Source organism: Pristis pectinata, chromosome 5 (genome assembly GCF_009764475.1).
Source record: "Pristis pectinata isolate sPriPec2 chromosome 5, sPriPec2.1.pri, whole genome shotgun sequence".
Classification (NCBI taxonomy): domain Eukaryota; kingdom Metazoa; phylum Chordata; class Chondrichthyes; order Rhinopristiformes; family Pristidae; genus Pristis; species Pristis pectinata.
The window spans coordinates 65,564,454-65,580,723 of NC_067409.1; the positions used below are offsets into that span (position 1 = coordinate 65,564,454).

At 38.2% G+C, this 16,270-nt stretch overlaps 1 protein-coding gene across 1 annotated transcript in view; it reads left to right on the forward strand.

Moving 5' to 3' along the window:
- The window catches only part of LOC127570967 (histone deacetylase 4-like), a 106,740-nt gene extending 90,938 nt beyond the window's left edge, over window positions 1–15,802 (forward strand). The window contains exons 12-14 of the mRNA XM_052016935.1: window positions 2,993–3,077; window positions 6,628–6,781; window positions 15,763–15,802. Of these exons, the coding sequence (XP_051872895.1) occupies window positions 2,993–3,077; window positions 6,628–6,781; window positions 15,763–15,802 (279 nt within the window). The remainder of the gene's footprint in view (window positions 1–2,992; window positions 3,078–6,627; window positions 6,782–15,762) is intronic.
- Window positions 15,803–16,270: the final 468 nt, after the last annotated feature.

Sequence of the window (16,270 nt, forward strand, 5' to 3'; positions counted from 1 at the left end):
TAGGGAACAAGGGGGAAGGTAATGGCAAAAGAATCAGAAGATAATTGAGGACTTTTTATTGCACATGAACTGTTTAGTACCCATAATGAACTGCCAAGGTAGTAGTGGATGCAGATTGAATTGTAGCATTCAAAAAGGAGGTCAAGTCAAGTCAAGTTTATTGTGATGTGCACAAGTAGAGAGAGGGACACATACAATGAAAAACATGCTTGCGGCAGTATCACAGACATGCAGATTCAAACATACAAAACATAAGACAGTGAAAAAAAAACTGAAAAGAATGGGCTATGGAGGCAACGTAGGGACTGGCAGGAGGTAGGGTCGGAGGGGGGGTGCAGTTGAAACTAGCTTGATTGCTGTTCCAAGGAGGTGGTACACACTCAACAGCTTTCTGTGGTGTAAACCATTCTGTCAATCTATGATATGCACACTAAATCTGCCCAGCTCAGGTTGGTGCTGTCGACACTCAGGACAAAATCACTGACAAGATTCGGATGGTAAAACATTTCAAAAGTGTTCTAGCAGGAGGGAGACCTCAAAATTCCATCCATAAAATATCCAAGGCCTTACTTCCATGCCCTCAATGGAAATATGAACCAAAGAATGCACAAAAATATGGCGAAAGTTTTCCAAACCTGGGGAGTAGAAAATAGCGGTAAAATACCCACCAGTTTCCAATTAACTCAAAACCTTGCAGATGGAATGGATCTCAGAAGATTATCTAATACTTTCCATCCCCTTTTTACGTTCACAAGGAGCAAAAAGATCAAATCTGTCCTCTGAATATTGTAAGAATTTATTAAACCGCCATTGTATTTAGAAGAAAATTCTTGCTCGATTTGAAGTTGAAATCTGAGATAAAAGAAAACAAAAGCAGAAACAGGTTTATTGGTTAATGTCAGAGTTCCTGAACCTTCCTTCTGATAGATGGCAAATGCCTGTTTGGGTGTTTCTCAGAACTTCAGTAAGGTTTTCAGGTAACTGATTTCAAAAAATAAAATATTAGGTTATTCAGCATTTGGGAAGAGATTGGATGAGACAATAAAAAAAATTATTTCCATTTTTGCTTCTGGTTTCTAACTTCCACAGTTTTGATTTATTTCTTACATGAATAATTCCTGATTTTATTGACCTTTTGAATACCATAGTCTCAGAAGTTTGAAATAAGTGAAATAATTCTAGCCAAACGTGCCCAAACATATCTCATATGTATATGCATTATGTGGCGTGGGCATGTTAACATAGCATGTATATTGGACATGTGACATGGAGGCAAAGAGGAGAACTGCCAATGCCACCAGTAGGAGGTCTGAGTTATTCACAGCTATAACAGGCAAGCTATAGCCACTGTTATAATGCAGGGAAATGTGATAGAAAATCTATGAGTAATACAATGCAAGTTAAAATCTCTCTTGATTATGGATTTGAGATGTCGCAGAAAAATTTAGTAGATTTATTGACGAAATTTTCTAAGAACAATTATCAAACACAGGAAGCAATTACACAGATAATAGATGTCCAAATTTTAAGGCATCAAGCCATCAATTAGCCTTGGCAAAACTAGATTCCCGTGGAGGTCAAAGATTTTCTTGTCTGTCAGATTACAAGGAGGCTATAATTTTCTGCAGTATAATCGAGCAAAATACCTTACTTTCATTTCATAAGCAGGAGAAACTGAAGTAATGACATAAATCTTAATCAAAGACATGTTTAAATGATGGTCTTAGAAGTTCAGAAATGGGAGACATGGCGTGCTTTGAAAATGGAATTCCAAATCGTAAATATCCGAACATAAAGCCATTGATGATATGAAAAAATAAGGTAGATGGACAAGAGGAAGGGTTGGAAGAAATAGTTCTTATTGGGGTATAGAGCTAGTGAAGGCTGCAGAGACTTAATGGAGGAAGGGGTATGGTGACAATGCAATGTAAAGATTTGAAGATCCCATTGAAAATCCTAGATAAGGAGCACAGCAGTGATAAGTGAGCAGATCTTGATGTGGCTCAGGATACAGGTGACAGAATTTTGGATGAGCTCAAATGTGTTAAGTACAGATAGCTAGCCAGGGCAGCATTGAACCACTGAGATCCAGAGAAGATAAAAACATGGATAAAGGTTCGACTGGCAATGCCAGATATGAGAAATGGAGGTAAAAATAGGGACCCTGTGCGACAGAGAAGATCACCAGTCTCAAGCTCTAATGCTGAGGTTGCGAATAGTCCAAGATAAACAAAAGTGGGGGTTGGAATCACTGGTGCGGGAATGGAGTTTGCCACAGAGCCAAGGACAATGACTTGGATGTTCTTGATGTTTGACTAGCCAGTTCAAATATTTTAGTTACTGGAAGTTGTCATTTCACAGAAAGCTATGCCATTCAGTTGTGTATATTGTGTAAATAATGCACTGTGAAGTGATTTTAACAGTGTAGTGTGATAATGTCAAAACTAATGCTGTCCAATAAATCCTAAGATAATTAAAAGAACTCATTGTCGCTTTCCTGGAAGGAAATATCCAGCGAGGTGCAAAGGGATTAATCATTTGGGTTTTCTATTAAGCTGAAATAAAAACACTGTGAACCTGTATCTGCTAAATAAAACAGGAATAAGGAAATAGCTATTCAATTTGAAAAAGATGAAGGGAAAACCATTAATCAAAATTAATCTAAATGAAGCTTAAGAATTCAGTGAAATACATTTGAAAGCTACTTAACATAACACTACAAATATACAGATAAATAATTTAGATACTTTAGTAATACAGGAGCATAAATTTACCATATATTCATTTACTTCAAGTCTCCATAGATAATTCAACTGTCAATAAAACAAAATTAAAGGTACTCAAAGTGATCCCCGATAGGATTCATTAGAAAACTTTGCTTTGATACATTCTGGAAAATGAATAGAAAGTCATGGGAAAATGTTTGAGGAGGAGTTCATTTTTAAATAGCAAATTGACTCATCTTATCACAAGGTTATTTGAATCTTTGCAGCTGGATCCCCTTCCCCAAGACGTTCAGCTTCAGAAGCCAAACAGCAATGCCGTAGCTTCTCTGGAAAAAACAATTGAAATTCAACGTAAGTCTGTTTGAGGAGCATTTGTTTAATCACAGGAAAATTATTTATTATCTGGAAGATGCCTGAAAGATCTCTGTTTATCACTTTTCTAAACCAAGATGTCAGAATCTAATCACACATGAGTTTCTCTTAAAATATGAAATCGTGTTGTGTTTACATAAATAAATTACAAAAACACAATGAAGAAAACTTTCATTTAATACAAAAAAACTGAAAGTAATAATTTACACAGAACCCATTCCTAAAATAAACAAATTTTAGACTGAAGGTTTTTTCCTTCAAAATGGAAAAGCTTTACTTTGTGTATTCCAGAAGATAAAAAAAAAGTCTTGGAAACTGTCCAGAATAAGCCACGATCTGTATCGCATTAATACATGTCCAGAAATTAACATCTTCAATTCTTTTCTTACAAAATCCATAATTCAATCATGAAGCAAACTGGCAGCCTTTTTTTTTTCAAATGAATAGCAAATAATCTAATGATGTTGGCAGCAGACTGTGCGGTGAGAATGAGTTGGCCCATTAACTCCCGGCATGTTAAATTTACTTTGCAGTTATGAGAAGTGGAATTTTTTCCACCACAATCTTTTTCAATTCCAAGTATGTATCTTGTAAAATTATCATAAATTGTATCAAATGAATGGGACTGTTGAGGATTTATTGCCAGGAATACATCCCGCTAAGTAAAGCTACAGCGCCTTTCTCCCATAGAAACAGTTTTTGCAGTTCTGGCAGATTGGAAATTATGTTATCAGTTTTCCACTACACTACAAAAGTTTCCACTAATCTTTTACACCAAATGTACATAAAACAGTGTGATTGGTGGTTTTACCATTCCACCCCACTGATTGTCCCTGTTGTATTTTTGCCCCAAACTCTGCTGGTGCTGCGTTAATCAAGACTACTCAACTCAGTCTCAGTGGGTGGTGCTTCATTGCTCCAGCACAGTCCTCAAAAACCATTCTCAATCCCTCTCTACATTAAAAGTCATCTTCATTCTCTACCTACATTAAAAGTTGCCTCAAATTCTCCCTATTCACTCAGTAGAGGAGTTTTATCATCGCATAGCATTAAGCCAAGGGCTGTGGAAGCTTAAATGATTTTGCAAATTATTGTGATATTTACTTGCTGCTCAGAGAAATGTTCCCAATATTGGCTGAGAAGCAGCAAATAGCTGGTATCACATCGAGTTCATTTGATCCATTTATTTAAAATATTTATACAGAAGAGTTCAGCCCAGTTAAGTCTGGCTGCATTTTAAATTTTAAATTTAAATTAAATTTTAAATTTTTAAATTTTTAAATTTTATTTACAGCATGGTAACAGGCCCTTCCGGCCCAAGGAGTCCGCGCCGCCCATTTTAAACCCAAATTAACGTCTTTAGAATGTGGGAGGAAACCGGACCACCCGGAGGAAACCCACGCAGACACGGGAGAACGTACAAACTCCTTACAGACAGCGACGGGAATCGAACCCCGATCGCTGGCGCTGTAATAACATCGCACTAACCACTACACTACCATGCCGCCCAGAAACTTACGTACTCTGATCTTGCAGAATTCTAACAAAACACACCGATATTTTTTAATTTTATTCATTTTTTAGAAATTATAAGAAGCCTAGATTTCTTTATTCATTTTTAATTACAGTGTACTGTTTACAATTGTATGACATCCCTGGGTCCATTCCTTCCACCTAGATCTACAGCCATAAATTCCAAGGAATACTCACACTGCTTACAATGATCTTCCTAAAATCAAGTTTTCAATTTTTTTACTGGAATATTTTTGAGGCCATTCCTTATTAAAGGGAAAATAGTACTTTGAGTCAGTCCCACTTAGAAAAACATGCTAATAGAATTATTTAAATGTTTAGTGCAGCTTAATGCAGCAAAAGGAGCATTTGGTTTCAATCTTGAAAAATTGACAAACTAATTTTAAGATATTCATATTTTAAAATGTAAGAAAAAAAGAACAGTACATACTCTTGTAGGTAAGTTGCTTCTTTTCTTTAAAAAAGATATTTGGTCAATGTTTTGTGCTTTTTGAAGTGAGTGGTGTTAAGTCTGAGAGATGGAACAATTTCTCACTTTTGTGAACTCTTGATCTAGATGTAAAAAGGTGAATTTAATTAATTGGAATCTCCTCTCCTGGAACTTAGCAAAGATTTCCTACAGGCATAGATTCTTTTTCAACTCATGAGGTGTTCACACAATCAGTGATCAATGAACATATGGAGACACAAGAGACTGCAGATGCTGGAATCTGGACCAACAAACAAGATGCTGGAGGAACTCAGCGGGCCAGGCAGCATTGGAGTCCAGACTCCAGAGTCCAGAAGAAGAGTCTTGGTACAAAATGTCGACCGTCCATTTCCTTCCACAGATACTGCCTGACCTGCTGAGTTCCTCCAGAATGTTGTTTGTTGATCATTGAGTATATGCCAGGTATACCAACCACTTCAGTGATTTATTGCAATGTTTAAATATTTTAATTGAACAGAACTCACACTATGATATTCACGTGGTATTTCAACATGATGCCATTCACTCATTTTGGACCATCTGAAGAAAGAATATGGAGCCAATAGTTTACTGATCTGATCTGATCTCAACAATTCATTTGCACAGTTGAGGTAAAGTGGGAATATTAACCTAGAGGTCACCATAGGTAACTTCAGAACAATTTTAGAACAATTCACCCCGATTTGAAAGGGGGAATGTTTGCTCTCCTTCCTCATTGGGAAAGAAGAAGGAATACAGTTAAAGCAGACCAACCCCTTTCCTCTATGTTCTTGTTCATTCTCCAGTTTAATGTTAGTGGTTTCAGTGGAGGATCAGGCTTCAGCTGGACTCTTGTCAGACCTTCAGTGCACCCTAAGTGCAATTCAGGATCTATAATCTACATTTTATTCTGTTCTGAGAAGCATCCCTTCTGGCTTCACAGAAAAGTAACACTGGCAGAAGGTAGTGAGACCCACAAAGGTAAGCTTTTTAAAAGAAAGATGGCAGAGTTGAGGCTTGGTGGAGCCAATGGAAGCATAGTGTAGGTTGCTATCTCCAAGATAGGATAAGATAAATTGAAAACCCATATTGAATCCATTAATTTGATTATTGTAATGTGATGCTGGTGAACATGACTTGAATAAACTACAGATGGGAGAACATCCAGTTCTGTTGTGAATGATGTGAAGCCCTAACTACTTCACTGGAGGCAGAATTTGCATATTTAATCAGTCCATCTCCTTATTCTGGTAAACTCTTTGATCACTGAAGGACTGGGCCATGATTGTTTTGGCCACACAATGGTGAAATTGAGATGGTAAGTCACTGTCCACATTTTGGAACCATTATTGCCTTGCTTCTGCTGGGCACTAGACTTCAAAATCACTGTTAAACATGTTTCTGTTTTTGCACCAAAGGAGCATGATGAATTGTGATTTCCCTTTATTAATACTGACAATCTTTTATGAAAATTAAGTAATAATTGTGATGCCTAGAAATCAGTTTTTTATTGTTAAACATTAACACCATCTTTGCATTCCTTCCAAGGAAAATATTGGAAATCATTACGACAGTATCCTTCAAAAGTCGACTTGTCTCTTAATGATATCCAAAGCCTGGACAGAGAAGAGATGGAAACTCTGACTGCCATGGCATCACTCTCAGTGGAGACCAAACATAGACATTCACAAGAAGAGAGCAGGTCAGCAACAACTAGGATAATGGGGCAACAAAATATACTGCACAATTGAAAGGGAATGCATGGCATGTGTATTTAATCTGAGTGTGTTTCAACTTCAGCTGAAAGAACATTGCAAAAATTCAGAATGATAATCTAGAAGTGGCTTAATTTCAAATAAGATTAAGGCAAAATTAATCTGTGGTAGCCTGGCTAAAAATTATATGCTTTTGCAGATGTGTACACTATTGGTGAATTTGTTAGTGGCAAGTCAGGGTGAAGTACCTGTACAAGTACAAGATGAAGTGTTTGAATCATTATTTAAATGTATTTTGCATCCCAAGGTATAACATGTAGAATAACCAAGATGTCTTTGTCTTCTACAACATTTTCATCCTCTTGTTGCCATTTTCTGAAGAAAGTAAATGAACAATAATTTGAGTATATCTGGACTTCAGTGTAGAAAATATTCTGAACACTAATCAATGGAGAAAAAATAAAAGAAATAAAATAATAGATGTTAGCCTATGCATTGGCAGAAAAGGACCAGCATGGATCACCAAGCATCAATAATGATGTGCTGAATTTAATGTGTGATAAGAAACAAATGGCAGCCTATGGAGAAAGGAAGGAAAACAATACAAAAAGAAATTAGACTAATCAAGTGTATAGTAGACAAGGATTACAGAGCTGCACTATAAATTATAATATGGCAAGTTTTTGAAGTTGGAATTAAGCCGTATTTGTGATACAAAGCATAAGGATTTGAAGTTTAGCTCAGGTAGAACAGGACACCAAGGTAACAAAGATAATCCTGTTTTTATTTAATCATTCATAGGTTGTGGGTGTAGCTAGCAAAGACAGTATTTATTGTCTAGTCCTAACCGCCCTTGAAAAAAAAGTGGGAAGCAACCTCCTCTAACAACTGCAGTAACTACACTGTCATAGTGCTGTTAGATCGGGAATTGCAGGATTTTGATCCAGCAACAATAAAGGAACAGCGATAGAGTAAATAACCTTCCTAATAGGAATGTGTCAGACTTGAAGAGATGTATACGTGATGATGTTTTTGTGCATCTGTTGCCCTTGGCTCCACACCAACCCCCCCCCCCCCCCCACAAGTGTAAAGAGGAACCTTGACAAATGACCAAAACTTGCCCTGTAGATGGCATACTGTGTAGCTTCAGTTCACCTGTAATAGGGAAACTGAATGTTTGTGGTGGTGAGTGGGTTGCCAATTAAGTACAATGTTTTTCTGGATAGTGTCTATGTTTACTGAATGCTGTTGAAGTTCCACTTAAAGAAAGGAGGAATCTCATCAGACTCCTGTGCTTTATGGAAATTGGAAGTCAAGAGGTGAGGTACCCATCGCAAACTGCCCAGTCTCTGTTCTATTTTTGTAGCCATTGTGTTTATCTGGATAGGTCCAGTTAAGTTTCTGATTAATGATGACCCTATGTTGGTGATGGTGGAAGATTCACCAATAACAACGTCATTGAATATCAAGGAGAGGGAATTAGAGTTTGTGGTAATGAAGATAGTCATTACCTGGCAGTAGTTTGGTAAAACAAAACATAACCCGAATATTGTCCAAGTCTTGTTACAGGTGAGCATGAAATGATTTATATATTTGTAAAAGGAAATGAAAGTGGACATCATGCAAGCATTATCCCTTCTGACCCTATGATGAAGCTGATCATGAAACAACTGATGATGATTGAGGAACTGCAGTGATGTATTGGGGATGAGATTATCCATAAATCACAACCATCTTCCTTAGTTTAGTTTTTCAATCATTGTCATTGGCTTCAATTTTATTACAGGAATACACAGATGCCAGATTTGGTCAATGACACCTTGATGTTAGGGGCAGTTACTTTTACCTCATATTTGGAATTTGCCTCTTTTCTCCAAATTTAAACCAAGGCTATAATGGGATGTGAAGGAAAGTGCTCCCAGCAGAATCTAAACTGAGCATTATTGAGGAGTTTATTGATGAGTAAAAGCAGCCGAATGACACTTTCAATGACACGTTCCATCACTTTGCTGATCATTGAGACTGAATGGTAACTGGATCAATTGGATTTATCCTGATTTGTATGGACAAAGCAATCTTTCACTCTGACAGGTAGATGCCAGTGTTTGAATAGTCTGACTAGAGCTGCTGCAAAGCTTCACTGTTGCATCTGTTCTGTTGTCAGCACCCTTAGCCTTTGCTATATCCAGTGCAGTTGGAGTGCATTTGCATTGAATTGAATTGTTGAACTTCTGTACAGCATGAAAAAGGTCCTTTCAGCCCAACTGGTCAATGCCAGCCAAGATTCCCATTTGCCGCATTTGAAACATATCCCTCTAATCCTTTCCTATCCATGTACCTGTAATGGTGCGGACCTGAGAAGGAGACTGAGTTGGGTCAAGAATGGCCTTTCAGGCTTCCACTTCTCTTCCAGGAAGCCTGAAAGGCCATTGTTGATGTTCTCCTCCGCTCTCCAACGGGATTCCCTTCTGGGCTTTATATTGATGAAAACTTGCTTCCACAGACACATCTCTGGTTCCAACTTATCTGACATGGATTTTCACAACATTTGCAACATATTACAAAGACAAAAGAGTTTAACTGTCTCTTAGCAGCTACATTATTCCACCTTATCACAGAAATCACTTTAATAATACCCTTTACCCTCTCCCACTTTTTCTGCTATCCAGACTAAATTGTCTTCTCTCTTTTTTCAGTTCTGATGAAAGGTCTTTGATCTGACACATTCTCTCTTTCTCTTTCTGCAGATGCTGATTTTTTTCAGAATTTTCTGTTTTTATTTCAGATTTTATTTCAGATTTCCAGCATCTGCAGTTGTTTTTTTTCTTTTCGGAGTCACATCATGAAGGGAAGTTACTTAGTCCATCATTTCTGTTGCTGCTAATTGATTTTTCCAGTTGGACCTTTCCCCTTTTTTTCCTTGGTGAAGTTGCCGGTAGGATCTTTGGCCATAGCCCATAAGTACAGCAAAGACGGAGCACAGTAGTAGCTGTGAGTAGTGAAGGAGATAAAGAAATGCTCAGCGGAAGACCTATCAGTAATTGAGACTTTTGAGACTGGTGACAAGATCAATTGGACAGTGATGGATAAAAGAATTTCTGTAAACAATTACATTGAGTGAGAAGATGAAGGTAGGGAAATTGAACAGCACATCTGCTTTCTGCAATAGTCTCTCCAAAATTTACTGCATCATTCCTGTTCATTTACATCAATATCTTGTCTATTCGCCATCATTAATCTATCTATGTATCATTATTTTATCCAATCACCCTCATTGTCCTGTTTATTCACGTCTCCTAAGTCATCCTGCATAATTCAATGTCCACTTCTTTATCTTTTTCTTCCTCTATAAAGTACTTTGGACAGTTTTCTTCCCTATAGACACAAACTGGGTTATGGTTGATTTATCATAATTATTTAACCAATGATTTGTCACATTTTAGCATGGCAATACCTAACCATTGGACTTGAACAATGGATTAGTGGGGACAGGCATCAAAATTACAGTCCTTTTTAGACATCAAATATAGAAAATTCTGGATAGCATCCTGTAATAAAGTATCTAGTTCAGAGATTCTAAACATATTTTTTGCTGAGCCCCACATTTGCTTATTCTATTCCCCTGCCACCCAATCACCACTTCCCATTCACCACTCTAATTATAAACACTGAACAGAAGTTATCTGTTTCAATAAGGAAATAATACTCAACAATGTATAACAAAGCACCTACTCAAAACTACTGCACATAAAAGAGCATTTCACATGGAAAATAACACTTGCCCAGTGAAAGGTTTGAGTCTGCTTTCTGGCATACAATCTGTGGTAACTTGTCTTGATTTTTGACAAATCATCTCAGATCCTTTCCACATTTATATGTTTTGTGTACTTATTCATGATGATGATGAGTGAATAAAATCCAAATGCACACAGTTATGATGAAGAGAAATACATATACTTTTCAGCCACTGTGTGGGACAACTTTGGGAGCTGTTTTTGCATTGGTGGCCAGAGATGATCAAGAGGCTTAACTTAAGAACTCCTCAAAACAAAAAGGAATTGTTTGTGTTCTTATTATCTGAAAAAATATCTGAATTTTTTTTCAAACAGAAGAAGTTCAGTTATTTCATTTGCATATCCTTTCATTCAACTAACAAGCCTACTGTTATCAAAATTTCAGCTTCCAAGAGTAATATTCCAAATTCTTTAGTTGCAGATGATGATGTTGGGGATATAATTACTCAATCTTGCACAAAATCTCTTCTCCAAAGAGAAAGATTTTGGAAAAATCAGTTTTGGGGCAATATGGAAGTTGCTGTTCTTTCTTTATAAAGAGCAGTTTTGTTATGCCATAGGTAAGGCCAGCATTTATTGCCCATCCCTGATTTCCCTTGAGAAAGTGTTGATGAGCCATGTTCTTGAACCATTACAGTTCTCTAGTGAAGATATCTCAATTGCACTGTTGGAGAAGAAGTTCCAGGATTTTCTTGTTTTTCTGATATATTCTTGTGGCCTCCTCACCCCTTCTCTTTCCCCTCCCCCACCCTCATGACCTGCCCATCTATTCCCCACCTCCTTCCCTTTATTCCATGGTCTACTATCCTCTCCAACCAGATTCCTCCTTCTTCAGCCCTTCGCCTCTTCTACCAATCACCTCTCAGCTTCTTACATCACTCCCTTTCATCTCCCTCCCCCACCCACCTACCTTCTCCCTCCCACATGGACTCACCTGCCAGCCTGTGCTCCTACCCCTCCCCTGACCTTCTTATTCTGGCTTCTGCCCTCTTCCTTTCCAGTCCTGATGGAGGGTCTCAACCCAGAACATTGACTACTTATTTCCCTCCATAGATGCTGTCTGACCTACTGAGTTCCTCCAGCATTTTATGTGTGTTGCTAATGATATATTTACAAGTCAGGATGATCCTTGGAGGGGAACCTGCAGGCAATGGTGTTCCCAAGCACTTGCTGCACTTGTCCATCTTGACAGTAGAGGTTGCAAGTTTGGAAGGTACAATTGGTAGTTGATTTATTATTGTCATGTGTATCAAGGTACAGTGAAAACCTTTGTTTTTCACCACATCAGTACATCAAGGTCGTACAAGGGAAATGCAATAACAGAATGCAAAATATAGTGTTACAGTCACAGAGAAAGTGCAGTGCAGGCAGGCAATTAGGTGCAAGGCCACGACGAGGTAGATTGTGAGGTCAAGAGTCCATCTTATCATACAAGAGCTTTGTTCAATAGTCTTATAATAGTGGGATAGAAATTGACCTTGAGCCTGTCCTTGAGGTGCCAGAGTAAACTGGCTGCGAAACTGAAGTGCATTTTGCAGATGTTCAACACTCTGTGTATCGAGGTGGAGGAAATGAAGACTTACTGTCGTCAGTGGGGAACCAATCAAATGGCAGCTTTGTCTTGGATGGTGTTGAAGTTCTTGAGTTGTTGGAGGGTATCCCGTCAACACCTGACTTGTGAATAGAAAATGGTGGAAAGGCCTTGAGGTGCCAGGAGGTGAGTCACTTGGATCAGGATACCCAGCCTCTGACTCACTGTTGTAGACATACTATTTATTTAGCTGGTCCAGCTGATTTTCTTGTCTATGGCGACCCCAAGGACCTTGATGGTGTGGGACCCAGTATTGACCATCAAGGGTAGGTGGTCAGATCCTTCCTTAGTAGAGATGGTCATTTCTTGCCACTTCTGTGCCATGTTACTTGTCAGTCCATGCTTGAATACTGACTATGCCTCACTTCAGGAAGGCAAAACTGCTTCATTTGCTGAAGAGTTGCAAATGAAATTGAATATTTTACAATTGTTAGCAAACATCCTCACTTCTGACCTTATGATGGAAGGAAGATAATTACTGAAGCAGCTGAAGAAGGGTGGGCCTTGGATACAACACCGAGGAATTCCTGCGGTGATATCCTGAGCTGGGATGATTGATCTCCGACAACCAAAATCATCTTCTTTTGTGCAAAGTAGGGCTCCAGGAACCAATGTGCTTCTCCTTTGATTTCAATTGACTTCAATTTTACCAAGGTACCTTGATGTCACACTTGGTGAACTGCTAATGTTGAAATCAATTATTTTAACCTCACCCCTGAAATTCAGCTCTTTGGCCCATGTTTGTGAAACCCAAATTGGACGTTGACATGAAGACTATTGGTTAGCATGTGCTCATTGAAAGCACTGTCAATGACAGCTTCCATTATTTTGCTGATGATTGAGAGTGGACAGCACTTAGCTGGATTGTATATGTCCTGCCTTCTGTAGACAAGACATGCCCTGCCAAATTTCCATATTGTCAGGAACAGAGTTGTGAGTTGTGGAATCTAGATACAATATGTCAATGCAATGTATCATGTATCAAAATGCAATTTTTTCAGGAAATGATTTTTTCACAATACACTGCAACATAGTGGAGTTTTGCAAATGTCTCATCACTCAAACAATGACACTACAGGAGAACACTTGGCAATTATAGTAATGTAACTAATGATATGTGCAGATGATGTGATATTAGTAAGAAAAATCCATGAGCACTGCAAGGATTCTCAAATTCAATGACTAAGAATTACAGTTTAATAGATTAAGAGAGTACAACCCATTCTAGAATTTCATCTGAATTCTCCTCTGTCTGACCATGCCAATTCAGAATGATGGTTTCAACATGAGCATTTCAGTTCCTGACTTCTGCATATTTTCTGCTTTAATTTCAGATTTCCATCAGCCTTCTTTTATGTATACTTATTACTTTGCTGTCAGTTGTTTATACTACAGGCATTGCAATTATTTTTTTCTCTTGTGAGCAATAAGCCCTCACAGGATGAATGAATGTTGCTGTTACTAGATTGCTTTAAGTGATAGCTTGTACTCCTTGGACTAATTTTTGACTGAGGGACTATGTAAGTTCTGCAATATTGATTTACTCAACTATCTTAAATCACTTTTGACTTCCGATTCCATTGATGCAGAATCACACTCGAGGAGATGGATAACAGGCAATCATTCCTAATAGCACATGTGACACTATGAGACACTCAGTTAAAATTACTTCACTAACTGACAAATCAGGTAAAAGCCTCAGGTAGGTGAGTGAATATTGGTGCAGGTGGGAGAATGAACAGACCATTCAGCCAGGGATAATACGTTCAGAATCCTGTCAAGGGAGGAGAAGTGGAGATGCATCTGGTGGTGGATTACATAGGAGGTGTCAGAAAGTGCAGAGGTGATCCATTGAATATGAAGTTTAGATGGGAAGAGAGAGATAAGGTGAGCTCTATCCAGCTTCTAGAGGTTTACAGGTGAAGGAGGGAAAGCAGAAATGTGGGAAATGGAAAGGACACGTTTGAAGGCTTTGTCAATTAAGAAGGAAAGGAATCCACAGTTGGAATTTGGAAGCACTGGTATACATGAGAACAATACTAGATGGAGACAGAGAATCTGGAAGAATGGAATGGAGTCTTTATAGGAGACAGTCTGTCAAGTGTACTATGGAAGTCATTGGGTTTGCACTGAATATTGATCACCACACGTCCTCTGAAATGGAGATAGAGAAGAGGAAGAGAACATAAGGGTCTGAAATGGACCATTTGAAGCTGACAGAGGTGGTAGAAATTAGCGGCAAAGGTGATTATTTTTTTATTTCAAGGTGGAGCAGAGAGTAGTATTAATACAGAGATAAGAGAATGGAGGGGACCTAGTTAAGACTGAAGTAGAGAACATTGCACATGTGAAGGGTGATTGAGTCAGCAAGGTTTCCACTCTCTACAGTCTGGCAGAATGAGAGGTGATCTAATGAAATCTTACACAATCCTGGATTTCTGAATATTCTGGGAATTGACGGATATTGTGATAGCACAGGAAGATCAGCCATGATCTCAATGAATGGCAGAGTATGCTGGAAAGGTAATTGGCCTTCTCTATGTTCTAATTCTTTCATCTTTATATTCTTTTATCTCTCAAAGGGACTAGCATAGCTTAGACCCATATTGGTTCCCACTGGCAACACCTTTTAGTTGGAGCAAAAAACAAACTGCAGGAGGAACTCATCAGCTCAAGCATCATCTGTGGAGGGATCCCTCTACAGTTGTTGCCTGACCTGCTGAGTTCCACCAGCAGTTTGTTTTTTGCTTCAGATTCCAGCATCTGCAGTCTCTTGTGTCTACCTTTCATTTGGAGACTGTGGTTGAAGTTCTTCCACTTGAGAAGCAAGTTGTGCAGTAGGGGAAATGTGAGGTAGATGGTCATAGAGTGAAGATATCTGTGGGAAATGAGGTCAGTGACACTCTGAGAAATGATAGCCTGGTGTTCTGTAGTAAGATCATATTCTATATGGAGGTATGAGGAGCTGATGAGCCTCAGCAAGTTAGAGGATGATTCACCAGACATCAACAAAATATCTTGGCAGCTAGTTTCATAGCAGAGATATAGGTCAGAGTAAAGGAGCAAAATGTAACAACTTAGGAAGTTGATATCTTTGCAACTCCATGTGGATTTCAGCCTAGCAATCAGGGCAGGTGTAAGAGGTATTTGACTTAATTTGATCTTTATTTTTGAATTTGTATTCATTTTTTTTGAATGCAAAACCAATAATGGGTTTCAAAGTAATTAAGACTCCAAATTGTCTCTCTGTCCAATGCCACTTGGTTAGTTGTTCATCCTGCATCTTGTAACCATTGTTACCCTGGCAATGGTTTTGAACCTTTGAACAGTAAGAGTCATGGAATATTTCTTCAAGTACACTTCAATGTTTCTGTTTCAAAGCTGGTCATTATTACAATGTATTTTGAAACAATTTTTGACAGTTAGTTATTTCCTTTTAATTTTGCTTCAGGAAAAGTTGCTTTATTTACATATGACTGGACAAGACAAATAAGCCTCAAGTACAATTCACATTTAACTATGGCCCCAACAGATTGTAAATATCTATGTGTACACTGTTCTGATTGCACGTTTATTTTTCTAGAACTCCTGATGAACCAATGGATGAAGAGCCAGCTTTGTGAAGTGCCAAGTTCATCTAGCTATTTCCTTAACATGACATCATTGTCAGTCCCCTAAGACTCTCCCAGACATGTCGTGTCTGCTGTTTGGACAGCGTAAATCAGCAGAATTGAACAGACAGGGCAGCCTGCAAATAACAACAACTTCACATGCTCTTGGACTACTTAAAAAGACACATTTACCAGAAGGTTTTTTTTTGAATAAAGAAATGTCTTACAGATCAGAGAGATTTCACAGATTTCTTTCTCTCAACTGTACTGCTAGTTGTTTTCTTTGGAGGCACTTACAGATTTTCAGTGATTCACTAAAACCACTCTGTTGTTTCTTGAAGGATGACTTTCTAAAACTGTTGAAAAGTGAGCTTGGCATGATATTGTTGCTGGGTCTTTGGAGGAGAGTGGAAAGAACCTTATGCTTTCATAAACAAATGCCTTAACGTAAACTGGTTCAATAGAAATGATTTTACTGTG